Raw genomic sequence first — 21,558 nt, 5'->3', positions numbered from 1 at the left:
AACATAGGCATCATCGGCATATAAGTGAATATAATATTCCAGAGGGCTATATCTGTTGTCTTTAAACAGCCACTACAAACGTAGCTAACTTTAGCCATCACTAGCTAAAAATCAATGGAAGGGTGAGGGCCTTGTGATCCCTGTGACCAAAATAACCTGAAATCAACTCCATATTTGGTTTGATGTTCACATTCCCCTGTCACTACCATTGATTGCTTAAAAATAATTGTAGTTTCTTTTTGACAATTTTCATGGAAAGCTATTACAGTAAGTTACTTAATTGTTCCCCAGAAATGATTTGATATTGAGATAAAAATGACTGCATTGGGCCTTTAAAATGCAGGAAATGCGTTATCAAATTTTTTTTTTTAAACTGGAGGACCACCCATCAATCATGTCCAAACAACATTAAACCCATTCACAATGACAGCAACCTGAAGGTTCTCCTTGTAGGCTACCCTTTCATGTTTTGACAGATCTAAAAATGACTCGATCTCCAAAATCTAGATTCTAATCTAAACCCTATTATTCATCAACATATACTCATAGGCTAGATTTTATATTTGTGTGAACAAAAGGGCTAGTAGAAGTAGGTGATTTGAGCGGCCAAAATAGGCCCTAAATTGAATAGGTACTACATTAATGTGCAACCCAAAAGCATAGCAAAACTACAAAGGTATTCTCCTCCCCACACAAATCATCCAAATTAAAATGGCATGACTCATGACACAGGGTAGGTAGAAGAGGGAAAATAACACACCCAGCGGCAAACTAGGTCGAAAGACATCCAAAATAGGCTCTAAATTGAATAGGTACTACATTCATGTGCTACCCAAAAGCATTGCAAAACTAAAATGGTATTCTCTTCCCCACTCACATCATCCAAATTAAAATTGCATGACTCATGACACAGGGTAGGTAGAAGAGGGAAAATAACACACCCAGAGTGAAACTAGGTTGAAAAACATCCTTTAATAGGTCCGTGACACACACTAGTGAAAAATAAAGCTCCTACAAAAAGAATGATACTTTTTTTCCACAATATCTTAAATAAAGTAACTTCAAGTACTCTGACTTGGGTACAAAAAAACTCTAGCTGCCTCCATTAGGCCACGACACACAGCGAGATTCAAACACAGTGGTTACAAATGGCCTTACGTCCTCTGTACTGTGGCAAGGCAGATATGGGGAAATGTTTCATGGAAAAAAAGACCCAAAAAATACTTAAACGTCGTTTGTTTTTCTCTTTCTGTATGGAGAGGAATGATTACTGTGTCACTGTCAGACTTTGGAGGCCATGTTGGATTTAAATTATATAAAAATAATGTCATCATAAAAATGGAAAAACCAAAAAAATGATATCCCCTACACCCCTGTTGGAAGGGTAGGCACTACCAAGATTAAGGATACCACAGTGTTTGCAGAGGATATGTATATATTGTACAAACAATATTTATAATGTTTTTTTTAATCACTTTCACTAAAATAGAATAGAATGCTACAATCATTCTAAGGCATAAACAATATCTGATATTTTAAACAATTCGTTCCAAACAAGACTTGAATATTGACATTAATAAACAGTATATACACATGTATCACCATTGTCTGACTGTTTTTCTGCAATTTTTGTAATTAAATGCAGTTGTACAGTTTTAACGTAATGATTACAGTCCTCTGGTGCCCAAAAGCATAGAACAGTGTAAACAGCTATTTTTTTTCTTGGCTTTGTTTCATATTTGGGAAAAAAAATGGAATAAAAGTCAAACACAAAGATAGACATTCCTTTCGATTCAAAGCAGTTGAGCTGATTCTTCCTTTTCATAGAAAATGATGTGGACCTTTTTTATTTTATTTATTGATTCATAAATAATTGTTAAAAAATTAAATACATTCACTATAATACGATTAAATAAAAATAAAACGTCTATTTACAAGTAGTGGAAAGTATTCTACCGCAGATGCATCTTGGGTGGTTGAGCAGGATGAGGATTCAGTGCAATGATCTTGAACAGGAAATGGTATTGCACTAAGACACCCGGTTGACATTGTGTGGGACTCTTTGGGTGTTTGGATCCCTGTTGTACTGTAGCAACACCAGCGTTACAAGTCTGTCTGTTGACATTTCACTTTAACTGCCCCGGGTTCGTCCCAAAGTACAGACGGACCAGCATCATCATCTTGTCGTTCCCAAAACGTGGTGCCTCTGCTATGAAATAGAACTTTACTTGAGGTCTGGTTTGAGACAGTGATGATGATCGGTAAAACAAACACCCAAATTGATGGATTAGTTTATTTCATTGAGAAGCTCTGTCCATCTCTTATCAAAGAACTTCCTCATGTTGTGTCCTGCTCGCCCGATGTCTGAATTGTCTTCATTAAACTTTTCACAGTTATCAAAAACCAGGTTGACGTCAATAATGAAAGTCTCCAGATTCTGATACCTGAAACGAGAGGAACAGATCATTTCGAGTAAATGAGTAAAACACTCAATTGTTATGTTATATTTTCCTGGTTTCGTGACTAGATCAGCAAAAAAAACTCTGGGTTAGTCATAGTGTGACTACTAGGGAGTGGATAGTAACAGTGTCATATTAATAGTGAACTCACTGGCTGCTGACGAGCTTCTCTCTGATGGTGGCGAAGTCCATGGGCTTCTTGATGACCTTCCTGTAGCCAGGGATCCCCTTGGTGTTGACGGGGTTGAGGAAGGGCCAGGCATCCTGGTGACGCTCCAACTCAGCCAGGAGCACCCTGCAGAAGAGAACACACACACGTCACAAAAGGGAATGTTAACAGTACATTGGAACCTTCAATTATTTAAAAGAGGCTGAACGCAATGCCCCAGGCAAATACATTTACAACCCGCATCTACATTTCCATCAGCAACTCACTGATTAAAGTGCTGATACTTGTGCTTAGAAAACGACTCAAAGGTTTAATTTTGTAGTGCAGTACCTGCACAAACCCAGGTCTCTGTTGTTGTCTCTGGCTGTCTTGGCTCTCTTCACACACACCACAGGGCTCTCCTGACTGGGTGACTGAGGTGTGGGCGGGGCCTGAGACAGGGCGGGGCTCTCCTCTCCTTTCCTCTTCCTGCTGGGGGGCTCTTTCGCTCCTCCTCCTTTCTTCGGGGTGCCGCTGGCGCTCGCCGAGTCGTCCTCTGACACCTCCACGTTACCGTTACTGTTGCCGGCCTGCTTCCCGTTCCGCTTGGCCTCGGCAGCGGTGGGTTTCTTCCCGCCTCCACCCACCACCGGTTTGCTGGGCAGCTTCTTGTTCTTGGGAGACGGGCCGCTTGCCTGAGGGGAGGAGGACAAAGATTCATGCAGATGTACTTACAAAGCAATGGCACTTAGCATATCGTGTACACAGTGTTGTTGAATGACCTACTTTGAAATAATATATGATATGAAAATGACAGTTACATGATGTACTTTGAAATAATGTACATGCCTGATATGCATGGCTGACACACTTCTACAGTAAGGTAGGATATGTAAATGTTGAATAGTGGCCTGGACAATTTGGGTCACCTTGGATATGCAGGCGGGGCAGTACCAGTCCCCCTCGGGGATGGTGGTGATCTTGGGTTTGTGACAGTACGTGTGGCAGCCTTTGTCACAGCCGTCACACAGCAGGAGCAGGTCCTCGTTGTCACCCTTCCTGCAGATCTGACAGTACTGAAAGCAGGCAACACAGTGTCACCTCAAACCCAAGGGATGGATTACGAATCAACATTTACCAAGATTTACATTGGAATCCATTCCCTATGGGACTTGAAATGGCCTTGGGATTCAAATGCTCTCCAATGACACACAGTGTTCACTTCCCTAACATATTGAAATGCCGTGCCAGCCAGCTACAGTTGTTGAGCTTTTACCACTTTCATGATGGACCTCTCCCAGGCGATGGACTTCTGGAGCTGCTGGAGACACATGGCCAGCTGGGCGGCACTGCGGACGTCGCCCAGGGCCTTCCTCCACACCTTCATCCCATGGGCCACCTCCTCCTCGCCCCTGTGGAAGGCAACGCAGATGTCAGAGGGATGGACGCATACAAACAGGAAACGGAAAGTCGGAACACGGACGCATGCAGGCATGTAGACACGCTCAATCCTTCGCTTTCCAACACAAACACTTGCCCATACACAGACACACAGCCTCTGGGGGGGCAGCAGGGATATATGGGTACAGATACACACACTGCCAGGGAGGGATGACACCTATGCATAAGGCGGGAGAGGAGGGAAAATAATGGTGGGAGGGGGGGAATTACTGACGCATAACACCATGCAGCCGGCCAGTAAAAATCAACAGGAAAAAACATTCACCACACTGTGAGTCAAACCCCAAACCAGGAGACGACCATAAAATACACAATAAAAAAAGAGGCAAAAGCAAAAAGAGGACAGCATAGGTAGGTGTGTTTTTGAAAAATGACACAGAAAAAGCACACAGAAGTGTTGAATGGTGAGTGGATGACCTACCCTTCCCTGTCAGCACTACTGGAGGGAGCGGGGACAGTGACGGTACCGATAGCCCCCACATTATCCAGCCTGATCTGAATGGTGGTACCTAAGGGGCTCCTCAGGTACCTCCTCTCGATGTTCCTCTCCAGGTCCGCCAGCCGCGTCACCGCTATGTCCAGAGGGTTGTCCGCGTGACGCACCACGCCGCCCGCCTTGTGGTCCGCCTTGTCCTCCGGTTGGTCTTTGTCGTCAGCGCCGCCCGCCGCTGGTTGGTGTTTGGGGAGGGGCTTGTGCTCGTGGTAGACCAGGTCCTCCCTCTCTGATTGGGGCTCGGGGTACATCCAGCCCTGCGCAAAGAATGTTGGGTAATTTAGGTTCAAACTCCTACGGTCTTAAATAACAATCTATTCCCTGGCCACTGTCACTAGATCTTGGTTAACATTCACTACTTTCAAACAGAGGCCTATATTTTCTCCAATGGATAAGGATGAGAGCTATAATAAAAGGAAGCTTCTCATTTGTTGATGTCGTTGTTGTTGTTTACCTTCACCTGCAGGCTGGCGGTGGTGACCTTCCTCTCCAGCTCCTCCACCTGCTGCAGCACAGCGATGTCCATCTCCATGGCCTGCTCCTCCACACACCACCCCCGCACTGACTCCACACTCACCTGGCTCTCCTCCAGCTCACACAGCTCTATCATGGCCGCTGCAGATGGGGGAGGCGGGACGGCATTAGAGACCAGTCATACACTCCATAGACGCCGCATACATATTATTCGCACATCAGACCCAACACCCTCGGCCTTGCTTTTGTCGCTCGATACTCTCTCCCCAACGCAACAACAAAACCACACACACTCTTACCACACACACTCTTACCACACACACACACACACACGCACACACGCACGCACACACACCACACACACACACACAAACCACACACATACATACACACACACACACACACACACAGAGATTAAGAATTCAATATCCAGACACAAAGAGCTGTTCAATCAGAAACCATGTGAACGTTAACTAATCTGGCTTTGATGTCAGACTCATTTTGAGCAGTCAGTCATGCGTCATGTACCAAATGTCAACTCATTGTGAAGCGCAGGTGCTTGGAGTGTGCTCAGTAGGGGTAGAACTACTCGGGGCTGTCATAACACAGTGCTCAATCAGACTCCAACGCAAAAGTCTTTGTGAAAGTCTGGGCTTGCCAGTCGGAGTGCTGCTCAGTTTCACTGACACAAAATCAAAGCTACTTTATTCATCGGGATCTGTTGGCTAAATCTACTCTGTAAAGGCTATGCGGATTGCTAAAGATTGGGTAAGTGAGGGACCTACCAGCCAACCAACTGAGTGACCTACCGCCTGTGTTCGTGTCAGAATTAGTACTCACCGTCTCGGTGCTTGGTGCAGACCTGTGGGATGAGCTCCATGTATTTGTGCACCTGTCGGTGCAGGACCCTCTCTCTGACTCCCCGGCTGTGGAGAGACTCCACCAGGGAGCGCAGCTCCTCAATGTCTGACACCCGCCACCAGCCTGACAGCATCTCTGAGCACACACACACACACACACACACACACACACACACACACACACACACACACACACACACACACACACACACACACACACACACACACACACACACACACACCACAAACGAACAACACACACACACACACACACCACAAACGAACAACACACCACACACAACACACACATAAATAAATAAACAAATAGACATTTTTCAGAAAAAGAACTGAAGACAATATAATGCCCACTTGAAATAGATCTACAGTATTCTGATACAGAACACACTCCAGTGCTGTTCTCTCTCCTCAAGATATTCCTTTCTTCCACCCAGTGGAACAAAATAAATGATTCATTCTTATGACTCAGTGAATGACTAAAGGTTAACTGAATAAATATATGACTCATCCCACACACGCGCTCGCTCGCACACACACACTCACCCTCGGGGATGGGCCGTGGTGTGGGGTGATCCGAGTGCTTGGGCACCTCCATCATGGCGGGAGAGGGCACCGTGGACGAGAGCTTCTCGCCGGGAGGAACAGGCGACTCGCTCTTGCTGGAGACGCTGGGCGCCACGTTGGCACTGCCCTCCACGGAGCTGAGGCCTGAGTGGCCTGGCAGGGGGCTGCTGCAGAAGGGTAGCTGGCTGGGGCTCAGCATTCCACTGGGCCAGCCACCGCAGAACGCTGAGAGACCCAGCAACGACCCGCCAGCCTTACCCTAGAGGGGAGAGATACATACACAGACACTTCAATATCATGATTAGAAAAACTAATGTGTATCACTACACTTAGGGCTATAGCTTCAAACAGAACCTACATTCTTCTGATGTTACATTTATTCATAGGATTTTCCATTATCAGCTTCTACTACCAGTATAAATCATTAGGACAAGGGGTCTGTCCTGGCAGCGTACTCACCTGCAGGGCTGACAGAGGGTAGTTGATGAAGCCAGCTGGATGGTGGGGGCTGGCTGAGGCCGACGCTGCCGAGGGGGTGAGAGGCAGGGCGGGGGAGGCCGGGGGAGACCTGGGCCGCGTGAGGCTGGAGGAGGGCAGCGGGGAGGACTGGAGAGGGCCGGGCCCTGGGGAGGGAGAGGTGGTGAGGGAGGTCTCGTCACAGGGAGAGCGGGGGAGCAGGGTGAACCAGTGACCGCTCCTCTCTGTCAGGACCCTGAGGAGCTGGTCACTGGGGAGGTACTGGAGCTGTGGAGGGTTAGGGATTAGGGTGGAGTTCTTCATAGGGCTGAAAAGCTGGGGTGGGGGGCTCAGGAGGGAGGAGAACGAGGAGGGAGACGAGGTGGAGGAGGGGTAGCCGGGTTTGGCCTCCTCGCATGGCAGGTTGGGTGCCGTCGACGCACAGGGGCTTGTAGGTAAGGCGGGTAGAGAGGCGTTGTGGGCGGGATAGGATGGTGGTGTTGTTATTGTTGTCGTGGTAACAGAGAGTGGAGTGGGGCTGCCGTTGTATTTGGGATGGGGGTCTGCCTCGGCTTCGCGGGTTGCCTTGGCAACTTCCTTAGCTACGTGGAGGAGCGTGGTCAGTTTGGAGAGAGAGGCTGACTGCAAGAGGAAAAGATTGGGAGAACCTTTCTTCTCCTCCTTCCCTTCCTCTGACCCCACGGGGGTGTAGACGCTCCTCTCCTCCCCGCCAACGCCCCCAGGTTTCTTCTTCTGCACCTCCTCCTCCTGTGGCTCCTCCTTGATGTGCACCTCCCCTGCTGCCGCCCTCCTCCTCTCCCTCTCGTTCTCCAGCTCTCCTGCAGCTTCTCCGCTCTCCATGGCCTCGATGAAGACCCCTCCGCAGTGGGGCAGAACCCAGTAGCGCCGGCGGTACCGGTCCTGGCCGTACATCATGGAGCGCAGGGAGTGGGACGCCTCAAACAACTTCCTCCTCACCTGGTGCTGTTGCTGTGAAACCAAGCAACAACGCCATGACCTGAGTTATAACTAAATCAATGAATCAATAATATCTAACTATTTAGTATTGTTCTTCCATAGAGATGGAACTCTCAGATCTCCGGAAGGAAGGACTTACCTTGGCTAGCTTCTCTATCTGTTTCTCCAGCTCCTCCACACTAGTTGATTGGTCCCCATCGTCCTCGTCACACGTTTCCACTTTCTTCGCCTTCTTCATCTCCTCCTCCTCTTCCTCGTCATCTTCATCAGCCAGGTCATCGCTGTCTTCGTCTTCATCATCGTCGTCGTCGCTTTCTGCTCCGGCCTTTCTCTTGCGTTTGAGGCCAGAGGAGGGCGTACCAAGGGGCTGGGCCTCCTCCCCTCCCATGCTGGCATCTCTCTTCCCAGTCCGTTTGGCATGGATGGTCCTCAACCTGGAGAGAGAGAAACACACAGGTGAGCTTTCAGAAGCACACACACACACACACACACACACACACACACACACACACACACACACACACACACCACTTACTTTTTGAGTTTGCCCTCGATCAGCCACTTGTCCTTCCTCATGTTGGTCATGTGATCAAGGTTCTTGTCGATCTCACTGTAGAAACAGAGTAAGATACAGTATATGTCAGCTCACACGTACAGGTAACTATGGAAACAGTGACTAAATGAGGGACACAAAGTATATTGAAAGCAGGTGCTTCCACACAGGTGTGGTTCCTGTGCTAATTCAGCAGTTAACATCTTATAATGCTTAGGATTATGTATAAAATGCTGGGCATGCCATTATTTTGGCTACCATGGCTATGTCCCCATAGGATGACGATGTCCCCATCCACAGGGCACAAGACGTCACTGAATGGTTTGATGAGCAAGAAAACGATGTAAACCATATGCCATGGCCGTCCCAGTCACCAGATCTCAACCTAATTTAACACTTATGGGAGATTCTGGAGCAGCGCCTGAGACAGCGTTTTCTACCACCATCAACAAAACACCAAATGATGGAATTTCAAGTGGAAGAATGGTCAGATCCCTCCAATAGAGTTCCAGACACTTGTAGAATCTATGCCAAGGTGCATTGAAACGGTTCTGGTTCATGGTGGCCCATCACCCTATTAAGACACTTTTTGTTGGGGTTTCCTTTATTTTGCCAGTTACCTCTAGTGAACACAAACAGTACAATTTTCTCTCTCTCTCTCTCTCTCTCTCTGTACAGTGAATAGCCTGCAGCACTAGTATCCCTCCATCCTAGTGAATAATTTATGTATTGGCTTCTCTCTCTATCAAAATTGAATCCCACTCCAGATTAGCTGATCTATCCAGAGTCTTACACAGCATTAATAAAACACGAGAGCATTAGCAGCTGAGTGAAGTCAACTGAACGTCATTATTTGTAAGGAGCTAAGAGGGCAGTAGGCTCACAACAGTATGCAAGCCTCCTGTACTCTAAACCTTTCACACTGGCTCCACCTAATGAGACAGGAAGGGACGACTATGCCTGATCTACCAGGATGTTCTCTCATGCTTGTGAAATGTTGTCTGCATGTCCTGTCAGTAAAGCCAGTAAAAAAACAAGAATCCATGTTTGATCTCCTTACGCCCAATAATCTATTCCCTTGTAGCTCCACTGGTATGAGGCCTGTGTGATGTACAACGCTGGCAGGTCAGCATCACTCCTCCTACCTGTCAACTCTTTTGCTGCAGATAGAACCTGACCTTTAATTGTTTCGTTTCAATTGTTCTTTCAATGTTTGGCCTCCTGTTCTTTACTTCTACCGGCGCTCTTGCTGCAGCATTATCTATTTCAATGTTTGGCTTCTCCATTTCTTTACTCCTACCTAACGACACTCTTGCTGCAGCATTATCTATTTCAATGTTTGGCGTCTCCTGTTCTTTACTCCTACCTAACGACACTCTTGCTGCAGCATTATCTATTTCAATGTTTGGCGTCTCCATTTCTTTACTCCTACCTAACGACACTCTTGCTGCAGCATTATCTATTTCAATGTTTGGCGTCTCCTGTTCTTTACTCCTACCTGACGACACTCTTGCTGCAGGCCAGCTCATTGGCCAGGAAGCCTAGTATGGAGGCCTTTTGGGTGGGGGTGTGAGCCTGGAAGGCCTTGGTCTTCAGGCTGAGGGCCAGCTCAGCCAGGTCAGTCTGCCCGCAATGGGCCCCCATGTACATCTGCAGCACCTCCGACACATTGTCCCGGTTGATGCCCACGTTGGTCAGATGGTCCCCCAGCATGGTCTTGGTCTGGGGGAAGAGGAGAGAGACAGGATGGGTGAGTCATGGAAGATAGAGGGAAAGACAACATGGTCTTGGTCTGGAAGGGGGTGTCAGGAGGGTTGGGTCGTGATAGAGTTGTTACATCTACACTTTCCAGGGGAGTGTTGACTAATAGACAATGGACTGGTTTCCCAGACCACAGATTAAGTCCTAGACTAAAAAGCATGTTCAGTGGAGATTCTCCATAGAAAGTGCTTCTTAGTTTCTTAGTCTCACACCTACGTGAGAGCCTGCTTGGTATGTTCCTGTACATGTACAGTATCTCACCTTGTGTCCAGGGGGCAGTCCAGGGTCACACACAGCCAGGGAGAGCAGTCTGACCAGCAGGTCCTGGACGTGTCCCATGCTGTCTCCCACGTTGAGCAGGCCCTCCTGCAGCATGCCCAGGGTGGGTACGTCCACCCCCACATCGAAGCCTAGCACCTTCCCAAAGCCGCGTAGGAACTGCATCAGCATCAGGCAGTCAGACACCGCACCCCCCGGCAAGATCAGGCCAGGGATTCTGGAAAACTCTGGAAGAGGCTGGAACGAAAGGTAAGGAGAGAGGGAGGAATGTTTAGGATACTTCTCAAATGACATCCTGGGACTCCTATTGTGCCCTATGTGGACTGCAGTATATGGGGAGTAGTGTGACTAACATATTGCTATGCCAATGACTGAATTTTCTATGCCAATGACTGAATCACATGGCTCTGAATGGCAACTTTTTTTTAGGTTTTCATTAGTAAACATGTGGTGGGCTATTATCTCGTCCCGCCTTATGCATTACTCTCTTCAGCCACTTGATGGCAGTGTACAGCACAAACCGTGTCCAGTACTCAGGTTTCACATATGCTAGATAACAGATATACTGTACATACAAACCATTGTGATGATACAATGCACTTAACCACACATAACCCAAACCTAGACAACATTAACTTGTCAGTTCAAATATATATAACGTAAAAGAGATGTAACTACATTAAACGGCCACCTAGAATTTGGAAAGCCAGGTCCCTTTAATGATGTCACCCTTCAGACATCACGCAGGACTGAATCATGGGCAAGATGGGTCATTTATTACCTTATGATCGGCCAGACACATGTCTTCATTTGGCTTCTTCAGCTCCCTGGCAATCTCCAGTTCCAGCCTCCTCAGTTCCAATTTCCGCTCCTTGTTCAGGCGTTTCTCATCCCTCTTTTCCTGCCGCAAACGCTCGCGCTCCTGAGGGCCCCAGAGAAGGAGAGAGGAGGGGAGAGTTAATGGGCTCACGCCAGTGGAGGTAAAACAGACAAGAATGTCAAGCCGAGTCTGCTGAGTAGTTTTAGAATTCAGCCCGGCGCCCCTACCTGCGCTCTCAAAGAAAAAGAGCTCGAGGGCCATTCTTTTGACTCAGTTAGTGTACTGAAGAAATGAAAAGTAGAGGGAGGAGAGAGGGATTGGGTGGTTTCAGGAGGAGTGGGACCTTCTGGCGTGTGTGTGTGTCACGTACCTCTGCTTTCTTGCGAGCCTCCACCGCCTTCATGAGCATCCCGTGTTGCCGTCTCCTCTCCCTCTCCTAGCAGAGCAGAGAAAACACACACACATATGTTACACACCGGAGAAGGTTTAGAGAGGTGGACCGAAGGAGGAAAACCACCATTCTCCTCCATCATGGTGAGGTTTTCACATACAGCAACACGTACAGTTGAAGCTGAGGTTAAGAAGACAACGGTACGAATGACGACAACCAGAAAGCATCAGAGGGAGAATGCGGTAGATGGTGATGACGGGGTCAAAAAAGAGAAGTTAGGGTCAAGCTATGATGCCTCTAGGTAAAAAGCTGACGGAACAAACGCAAAATGACAGAGTCATCATAGCCACAAGCCAGTGGGATGAAAACAAACATTGCTCTGTGTATCATCCATCTGTTTAGCTGATAGCCGTTCCAGATTGAAAATAGCCTAAACCTATGGGGGGGGGGATATTGAGTGAAGGTCTTACAAGGAGACTTGCCTGGTTGAGGATAGATTGTCTCCAAATGTTTAATTGTAAACCAATAGGATTTGATCAAGGCAAAGCGAGGACAGTGACTGTCTGTCTGAAAGGGAACTCAGTGATGTGATAAACAGAAGTCAATGAAACAAATCCTCTGGAGCCAGCTGCATACAGCATGTAGAGCCAGGAGCTTCTCCTGCTCAGGTTCATATTGTTAGGAAAAACTCCTGGCTCTAATCATGTGCAACAGACACGCTCAACAAGCAATAGACAGCCAGCCAGCCAGTCAAGCTGCTGGAGAGGACAGGCAGGTACAGCAATAGACAGCAAGCCAAGTCAGACTGCTGGAGAAGACAGGCAGGTACAGCAATAGACAGCCAGTCAGAAGACAGGCAGGTACAGATACAGAACAGAGCAGCAGAACGACTCAGGCAGCATTCCAAATGGCAAACTCTTCCCTATGTAGTGCACTACTTTTGACCAAAGTAGTGCACTATGAGGTAGTGCACTATGCCATTTCAGACGCAACCTCAGAGACTCAATGGGACGTAACAGGTTAAAGGGCAGCTCTTTGTGGACGGAGACGGACACAAGCTCAATGTCTGGAACTGGAAAACTCAAGCACTCACAGCCACTCAAAAACAACAGCTAGACGATGGATGTGATGGATGACTCATCGAGAGGAGCGTACTTTCAGACAGTAAGAGTGAGCATGGCAGGGCATGTCCGGCCTTTTGCAATGTATTCTGAGGAGTGCGGGGGGGGGGAGCTACCGAACCACCGCAGGCGGAGCGAGGTCGGGTGTCTCAGAGCAGATGGAGGCGACACACTGTTGTGTTTGTTTGTGTGTGTGTGTGTGTGTTTGTTTGTTTTGCTGAAAAGCCATGCAGAATAATGTAGTATGACTGCAGCCAGTGCTACACTTAATGCGTTGCTATGACAACCATATCACAACCAGGAAACACGATGCGGTGTTAGATGTACAAAAATAAACATACCCATACCATATCTAGTCTATGCCTCTCCATCTCCTGGCAGAGAGAGTTGGCAAAGTATTATGGAACAGAAATGACAGCAACAAAAAAACAGATTGTTTAGCAGAAAAATACCCAAAGATTAGAAATAACCCAATAGAATGGAAACTGACCAAAGAGAAACAGTAAAGGGTTTAATAAAATATCTAGTTACACACAACCTTGACACACACACACACACACACACACACACACACACACACACACACACACACACACACACACACACACACACACACACACACACACACACACACACACACACACACACACACACACACACACACACACACTGTAAACACTGATCTAGCTGAAGTCTATTTAGTATCCTTTCAATCATGTCAGTAGAGAAAAGGCTTGCTGCTAAAAAGCGCTGCGTACCTGGTGCTTCAAAATGACTGCATGCTGTCTTCGCATTTCTTTCTCCTTCAGGGGAAGACAGAAAAGATGAGGGGAGGAAATCAATACACTTTCATGCAGCCACCATCATGAAAATCACTAGGGCTGATGGGATTTCAGACCATTTTACAGAGGAGCCACAGCTCATGCCTAATCTCATTGTCAGACACATCTCACCTGGGAAAAAAACGTTGACATTTTGGTTTATATTGAGATGCTGTGTGTAACACAAACTCTCACCTTTATTCGTTTCTCTGCCTCCATAATTTTGGCATTTGCAACCTCTTCTTTCTTTCTCCGTTTAGCCTGCGAATGCAAATCGGGTCAAACGTCATTTCACTGCCAGACATCTGGACAGACAGACTGACGGACACATGCCACTCCGCAGGTTTGCACCGCACCACTCAAAATATGATATTTTCCCTGTAACCGAAAATGAAACGCATGCCTCATGTGCCAGTCAAATGTGTAGAACACACAGAGTGAATCATGTATCATTTAAATATGTAATTGCAAACAGCAAAAAAATCCTGTTAAGAGTGGCTTGCCAACCGTGGCAACTCAAATTTGATTTAGGCCTGCTAAAATACTTGAGCTCCTACAGTGTAATTGTGTATGCAAGGGAAAGATGTTTTTTTTCCAACCCACTTATGCTAAACTGTTGCTGTTGTCTGATAAAATAGAAAAAAAATGATTTCTGTCTCATTTAAATATGGTCTAACTCTGAGACAGCTAGCAGAGACAGCGATTTTAATATTCAACAGCCGTCAACCAAGACCAATTTAGCATTAGTTCCATGTGGAATTATGCCTGAGACATTACTCCTTCCAACACTGCGGTATTATTCAGTAATAGGCTTGGGTAAGATTAAAATACTATGGACAGAGTAGACTGAGGCTCTGGGATGCATTTGAGGAGTGACGTTCTGCTAATTCAGAGGATATGTTTGGTATTGGGTCAGTTGACTGTAGTACCTCCAGAATCTGTTGTGCCCTCATCTCCTTCTCCAACCTGATCTGCTGAATACGCTTGATCTTCTCCTGGAGAAACACAGAGGTAGGTGGATCAATACACTATGCAAACCAAATGGTGATGCAGTGGTAAAACAAGGACACCCTCCATAGTCAAGGCGGGAGACGGTTTGACAGGAAGTGGTGTCACGTAAAGAATGCCCTACCTGCTGCTTGATGATCTTCATTTGCTCCTTCTGCTTCCTCCTTTCCTCGGCCGCCATGATGGCTGAAAGAGAGACTTTAGGGGCTTAGGTGTTAAGAAATGGTTTGCAGCAGTGCTACTGTACATCTCTACAAGAGGACAGTGGGGAATGGTGTATACACTCAGATGTAGTGTACCTTGTTGCTTCCTGGCCTCTTTGGCTGCCCTGGCCATGGCCTGCTTCTCCAGCTTCCTCATCATCTTCATCTGGGCCGCCTGCCTGGCTATCTCTGCAGAGAGAGGTGATGGAACGTTACTGTGTGACCACACATGTTTGGTAGGTAGCATTCATAGACTTCAAAACAGAGATCTGTTTTTTTTCATCTTCTTCTCCTCACCTTGGGCCTCCAGTTTGCGTAAGAGTTTGGCCTCACTGGGGCTAGGCACCTCGGCCCCCAACGCCAGACCCTCTCCCACGTTGGACGGCCGGCCCTTCCTCCTCCGGGAGCCCTTTCCCCCCTCGGCCCCGCGCTGGCGCTCTGAGTTGGGGGGCCGTCCCCGCCGGCCCTCCATGGCCAGGATATGAGGGATGACGTCCTCGTCCTTCAGCAGGCTCCACTGCAGACCCTGGGGGTAGGACGGGTGGGAAACAACAGGGTAGAGGGGCTGTTAGTGTCGTGTGGGTAATAAACGGCTTCAACATACTTCGGTTGCTTTGATTACTCTACTGTTACTCTAGGTTTGACTCTTTAGATCGATCACTCATGACAGAAAAGAGGGCAGATCAAAGATCAAAATATGCAATGCATAGTGGTATTACTGGACTACAAAGCTAAGAACCGGAAAATGGCCCAATTTCTACCTGTGATATGAACACCACTACAATGCATTCCATTCCCCATTCAGCTAGTTATACTATCCTACTGTACAGTATATGACTGGTCACCTGAAGAAGTCATGTCAACTGAATATTACATGACTCCCTAGACAAAGGGGGCTAGGGGGTAGCACTACTGGAGTCTATGGCTGATTTCTATCAATGTCCCTGAACTGCTTAAGTCACTATACAGTTTCTACTGTACATGAAATGAGGAAATAAAAAAATGAGACGGGCAATAGATAGATGAAAAGACATCACCTGGGGTCCTTCTCTGGCTTCATAGAAGTCACCAACCATTATCTTTGCACTGAAGCTAAAATTATCGCGTGTGATGCCACTTATTCCATTTCTGGATAGATACTACAGAAGAGAAAATAATGACGTTTGGTGAGACAAGGGATATCCAATGTGAAAGTATGTAAAGGTGTGACATTGAAGCTAAAAACGGACGATTCTACTACTAAGCATCAAAAGAATTAGGGGGGAAATTGCACAGTGAGCAAAAGCACAGTGAGAATCAGAATGCTCTAACGACAGGTCAGCTTTTAGTAGGCAGAGGAATGGATTGGGGAAATTAACTAAAAGGATGTTTAGGTCATGTTAAGGTCACAGTTGGCATTGATGCTAAGTGAGCACTAGCGTGAGGGTGAGGCTAGTTGCTAGCGTAAGGCTAGTCTAAGGGGTAGCGTTACTGTTACCTTCATCACATCTGGGTACTGCCTCAACTTCTTCCCGCATGGCGCGTAATACGCCACGTCGCCTTGCATCTTCCCAGACACGCTCTTGATCCGCGTTTCTCTCTGCCAGCTGGAAAACACGTGGACGGAAGGAAACTGTGAGTGACCGAATGCCCGAGGCTTTGCCATTGCTAGAGAGGGCTTATCAATTCACGTCTCCACTCGACCTACCCCAACTCCAGAGGTATCCTCAACTCCTGCTCATCCATCACCCTCTTTCTTTTCCCTGCGCCTGGAGAGAGAGAGAGAGAGAGAGAGAGAGAGAGAGAGAGAGAGAGAGAGAGAGAGAGAGAGAGAGAGAGAGAGAGAGAGAGAGAGAGAGAGAGAGAGAGAGAGAGAGAGAGAGAGAGAGAGAGAGAGGAGAGTTAGAGGGAGAGTTAGAGGGAGAGTTAGAGGGAGAGAGAGAGAGAGAGGGAGAGAGAGAGAGGACCCATTAGTCAGACTGAACAATACACAGACACAGCCTTCTCTCCATAGCCCTAAACACCCAACCATAGCCACAGCATCCCAGTACTGAATATGAGCAGTTTTTCTTTGTGTGAGACAAACGGGGCTGCTGGGTCTCACTCCACTATGCAGGCCTTTCAGATCAAAGGTGTGCCTTGACTGGAGCGCTGCCCCGAGCGTGTCCACTGTGTCTCTAACCCACCAGCTGTGGCCATGAGAGTGCCTTATTGTTTCTGCGTTCCCTTTACTTAACCAGGTAGAGTATTGAGAAACTCCGTGCTCTGAACGCAACTTCAGAAATGACTCAAAATATGTCCTGAAAAATCACTGACATTCCTACGTGAATTTGATGGGCAGTGAAGCATGTTGAATTGAAACGTGCTTAGGAAGATCGGAATCTCTGTGTGTGTTCTTTCCTTTCCTAAGCTGGGTAAATCTCCCAGTGCTGAGAGAGAGAGGGAGGAGAGGAGAGGGGAAAGAAAGAAAGAAAGCTTGGGCACGACAGAAGTGCCAAACAAGTTGTCAGGCCTGTTAAGCCCAAGGACATGCATCTACAGGAACCCAGGCCTGTTAAGCCAGCCAACCGCCCGGCTAACTAAAAATAGAGCCTCCTTTTCCTCTCCCTGTTTTTTCCCCACAACCATCTGAAGATGATAGCATATAATGGTGAACTTAGCTATTCCAGTGTGGTTACGTGTCCTCAACAGTTAAAAGGTACAGCGAGGTGGTTTTGCAGACTGGTTTTGTGTTTGAGCTGTATGAGTAGCTTTGGCAGAGTAGGTAAAGAAGTTGGCCATAACAACTGGTACAGGGTCAGATATTTTGTCATCCCCCTAATGGTTAAGGTTAGGATAGGGGTTTAGGGTAATCTGATGCTAGATTTGCAGTGATGGGGCAATTTAAAACTTGAGCGGCTTTGACAATGTACCAGGCGTTTAAGGTGTGTTGCCTGCGGTTACCTGGGGGCATGGCCAGGGAGTAGGAGGAGGAAGGAGAGCTGTGATAGGCCAAGGCACTGGAGCTGGTGACGATGTTGGGCGTCTTGATGACCTGCAGGTTGAGCGGGGAGCAGCTGGTGGCTGTGTGATTGGTTGAGTTGCTCAGTAAGGAGCCGTGGCCTTTGGTTAGCTTGAGTGGGGTCTTCTCCCTCTTGGAGGCGGAGCCTGAAGATGGCAGCTTCAGTTTCGGGTCCTTCAGTTTGCCACCGGAGCCGTCCGCGTCGCTTTCCGAGTTACTGTCAGAATCTGAGAGGAGGGTACCAGAAAGAGCGGGGTAATCACTGGGAGACTCAGCAATGGTTGAATAGTGTTCACTATTGCACATCATCGTAACCCCAAAAATACTGTACACTAGAAACATTGCATGTGCCTTCCATTAGGACGGTCAGAACGGTAGGTATCTAACCTGACAAGCTGTCATCCGAGTCCTCCTCATCATCCTCCAAATCATCCAGATCATCATCATCATCATCGTCGTCGTCGTCGTCATCCTCAACAGAGTCATCAGAGTCCTTGCTGCTAGGGAGACCTGGGAGGCCGGCCTCGGCCCCTCTGAACAGGTCCACCAGAGACTGCACCAGGTGACTCTGAGAGAGGCCCTTCCAGGCTGCCATGGGGGCCAGAGCATGGGCCTGAACCTGGAGGTTAGGGGCCTGGAGCTTAGGGGCCTTGATCTTCCTGGGGCCCCGGGCCGTGGCCGGTGAGGGTGAGGTAGCGGGCCTCGCCGGGGGGCCCTGAGAGGAGGCCAAGTGGGCCCTTCCGCCGGTGCTGAGGTTGACGGGCAGCGAGCGGGACACCCCTGCCCCAGAGAGGTCCTTGTTGGAGTCCTTGCGGGGCTTGGTGATAAGGGCCAGCGGTGCGTCCTGAGCGGTGGTGCTTTGGATGACTCCGTTGGGGTGGGCAGCCAGGCCCAGGAGAGCGCTGGACAGGAAGAGGTTGGAGTGGTTGTTCTGGGAGGGAGGGGGGAGGGGAGCAGGGGGCAACTTGGTGCTCCTGCCACCGCCACCCGGACTCTCCGAGGAGGACAGCTTGGGGGGCGGCAAGGAGGATGACGTCACCCCAGCAGCCTTCCGAGAGGTTCTGTGACCCTGCTGCTTCTTGGGCTGCGCCGCCGGGAACGTCTGGCCTTGCGAGAGTAAAGACTGGAACGGAGGGAGGGAGGGTGGGTGGGAAGGAGGGAGAGCGGGAAGGAGGGAGAGCGGGAAGGAGGGAGAGCGGGAAGGAGGGAGGGGGATAAAACAAGGGGAAAGAAAAGAGAAAACAGCATAATTGTGCCAGCTGTCAATTTACATCTACGTCGATTATTCAAGCTGGTGATGAAGCACAATGCCTGGCTCACTCTGTCTCACTGTGCCGAGGACAGAAGCCTGGAGACAATTGCGTATAACAAGGCAAAAACCACAGGCATTGTACTAAGTAAAGAGTAAAGCTGCTGAAAAGCAGCTTCCAGTTCCCATATCTCACTTAAATTACTACAGTTATGAGTCTGTGAAAAGTGTTAGCGTCATGGATCTGTGTTTAACTCTAAACAGCATAACGGCAGATTTTATAGAACGACAGTCACGTTTGGCGTTGCACCGTGTTTCAGCAAACACAGGTTAGGGCTTCGACATGTACATTCAACTAGATGTGATATCAAGTGAAACAAATCCATTTCACAGACCACGTAATACAGTAGCAGTTCCTGAACCACTAGGGGAATGCAGAGGCCTTTGGTTAAAAAATAACCTCTCCACCGGTAAAATAGACCAGGGGAGAAGACCAGATTTCCACTTCTAGCGGACCGGAGAAATAGGAATTAGCTTAATCAATTAACTACTATTTCAACCATTTCGACTACATGCGAGAGGTCCACAATGCACCGCAGAAGGTGATAAATATGTATATGTTCTATCTAGTTGTGAATGTGTTTAATGGACAGTAAAACGGTAATAAATACATGGAGTATGTGCCGTCTGCTTTGCTGAGGTAATGAGGCCAAAAGCATTGACCTTTTGGTTGACCTTTTGGTTTACAGGCTGAGCAGCACCGCGGGACACCCAATCAAACGACTCAGACAGGACTGCCACTTCCCTCTCTGACTCCCTCTGGCTGGAAGCAGCCCTCTTACTGCTGCTCAACTACAGTCTGTTACCATGAATACCGACAACCTTCTAACTGTGAAAGGAGAAACGGTTTCATGTTCGACCGCTTTTAGATTATTCAAATGAGGTGAAAAGCTAAGCTAGCCAGTAACCAATCCGTGGTATTATTTGACCATGGGTTAAAAAGAGCTACTGTGTGAATAATGGGGTTTTTTATTAGTATTTATTTGATTGAACCTTCATTTAACTAGGCAAGTCATACTTGATACCATATTCCTTGCTAGTGGCTGGGCAGAGAGGACACTGGACCAACCTGTTTGAGCCTGAATTCGTTGATTTGAGAGAGTGATTCCTCCAGCAGCTTCCTCTTACTGGCCTTCCCACTGCCAGGTGTCTTCAGAGGCTTGGTCTGCTGGGAGTTGGCCATGGGCGACGTGAGGAGAGGGAAGGATTGAGGCGAGGAAGACAGGGGTACCGAGCGGGACAGGGAGGTGCAGAGGGACAGGGGCAGGTTCTGCGGCGAGGGCGGCTTGGGGGAGGATGTGGTGCGTCCTTTGGGGGAGGTGATGAGGGGGATTGGAGAGGCAGACAGGAGTGATGGGGAGTTTTCCCTGCGGGGTTGGGTGAGGAGAGCCAGGGGCATGGAGCTGGCTGCTAGGCCCGTGGACTGGATGACACTGAGGTGCTGCTGGAGACCCTCCTCCCTGGGCCGGGAGGTCTGGAGGGACAGGGGGGAGCTCTGGGACAGGGTAGGAGGAGAGGGGCAGTGCTGTGAGGGGACCAGGGTGGGGGGGTCGGAGGGTAGGCTGTGGGGCAGGCTGTTCCTCTTGTCTTGGGCCTCCTTCATGCCCGAGCTTAGTGTCCCGATCTGGGGAGGGAGGGGAGGAGAGGAAGCCCACTGTTAGCTCACCCTGGAGCACATCACAGACATAAGTATCTACACACTACCAGTACTACACACTACCAGTACTACTCACTACCAGTACTACACACTACCAGTACTACTCACTACCAGTACTACACACTACCAGTACTACTCACTACCAGTACTACACACTACCAGTACTACTCACTACCAGTACTACACACTACCAGTACTACTCACTACCAGTACTACACACTACCAGTACTACTCACTACCAGTACTACTCACTACCAGTACTACACACTACCAGTACTACTCACTACCAGTACTACACACTACCAGGACTACTCACTACCAGTACTACACACCACCAGTACTACTCACTACCAGTACTACACACTACCAGTACTACTCACTACCAGTACTACACACTACCAGTACTACTCACTACCAGTACTACACACTACCAGTACTACACATTACCAGTACTACTCACTACCAGTACTACTCACTACCAGTACTACACACTACCAGTACTACTCACTACCAGTACTACACATTACCAGTACTACTCACTACCAGTACTACTCACTACCAGTACTACACACTACCAGTACTACTCACTACCAGTACTACACACTACCAGGACTACTCACTACCAGTACTACACACTACCAGTACTACTCACTACCAGTACTACTCACTACCAGTACTACACACTACCAGTACTACTCACTACCAGTACTACTCACTACCAGTACTACTCACTACCAGTACTAC

The 21,558-nt window shown here is 48.1% G+C and overlaps 1 protein-coding gene across 13 annotated transcripts in view; it reads right to left on the bottom strand.

Moving 5' to 3' along the window:
- Positions 1-953: 953 nt before the first annotated feature.
- Positions 954-21,558, bottom strand: part of LOC118383054 (bromodomain adjacent to zinc finger domain protein 2B-like) — a 71,369-nt gene continuing 50,764 nt past the window's right edge. For 5 of the 13 annotated variants that reach the window (XM_052499207.1, XM_052499205.1, XM_052499204.1 and 2 more), the window contains 29 exons: positions 20,227-20,781; positions 18,236-18,971; positions 17,791-18,075; positions 16,556-16,616; positions 16,346-16,454; positions 15,906-16,007; positions 15,166-15,394; positions 14,965-15,057; positions 14,790-14,863; positions 14,587-14,652; positions 13,853-13,918; positions 13,595-13,639; positions 13,178-13,210; positions 11,695-11,760; positions 11,286-11,426; positions 10,487-10,741; positions 9,963-10,186; positions 8,447-8,521; positions 8,051-8,345; positions 6,937-7,923; positions 6,457-6,736; positions 5,876-6,031; positions 5,016-5,176; positions 4,490-4,818; positions 3,884-4,019; positions 3,537-3,683; positions 2,959-3,302; positions 2,611-2,754; positions 954-2,444 (listed from right to left, as the gene is read on the bottom strand). In XM_052499207.1, the coding sequence (XP_052355167.1) occupies positions 2,288-2,444; positions 2,611-2,754; positions 2,959-3,302; positions 3,537-3,683; positions 3,884-4,019; positions 4,490-4,818; positions 5,016-5,176; positions 5,876-6,031; positions 6,457-6,736; positions 6,937-7,923; positions 8,051-8,345; positions 8,447-8,521; positions 9,963-10,186; positions 10,487-10,741; positions 11,286-11,426; positions 11,695-11,760; positions 13,178-13,210; positions 13,595-13,639; positions 13,853-13,918; positions 14,587-14,652; positions 14,790-14,863; positions 14,965-15,057; positions 15,166-15,394; positions 15,906-16,007; positions 16,346-16,454; positions 16,556-16,616; positions 17,791-18,075; positions 18,236-18,971; positions 20,227-20,781 (6,351 nt within the window). In that variant the 3' untranslated portion in view covers positions 954-2,287. The remainder of the gene's footprint in view (positions 2,445-2,610; positions 2,755-2,958; positions 3,303-3,536; positions 3,684-3,883; positions 4,020-4,489; positions 4,819-5,015; positions 5,177-5,875; positions 6,032-6,456; positions 6,737-6,936; positions 7,924-8,050; positions 8,346-8,446; positions 8,522-9,962; positions 10,187-10,486; positions 10,742-11,285; positions 11,427-11,694; positions 11,761-13,177; positions 13,211-13,594; positions 13,640-13,852; positions 13,919-14,586; positions 14,653-14,789; positions 14,864-14,964; positions 15,058-15,165; positions 15,395-15,905; positions 16,008-16,345; positions 16,455-16,555; positions 16,617-17,790; positions 18,076-18,235; positions 18,972-20,226; positions 20,782-21,558) is intronic. The other 8 variants (XM_052499208.1, XM_052499209.1, XM_052499210.1 and 5 more) reach the window with 8 other exon arrangements.

This window comes from Oncorhynchus keta, chromosome 37 (assembly GCF_023373465.1).
Source record: "Oncorhynchus keta strain PuntledgeMale-10-30-2019 chromosome 37, Oket_V2, whole genome shotgun sequence".
Classification (NCBI taxonomy): Eukaryota; Metazoa; Chordata; class Actinopteri; order Salmoniformes; family Salmonidae; genus Oncorhynchus; species Oncorhynchus keta.
The sequence above is the reverse complement of the archived record's forward strand: the minus strand, read 5'-3'. Positions and strand labels throughout refer to the sequence as shown.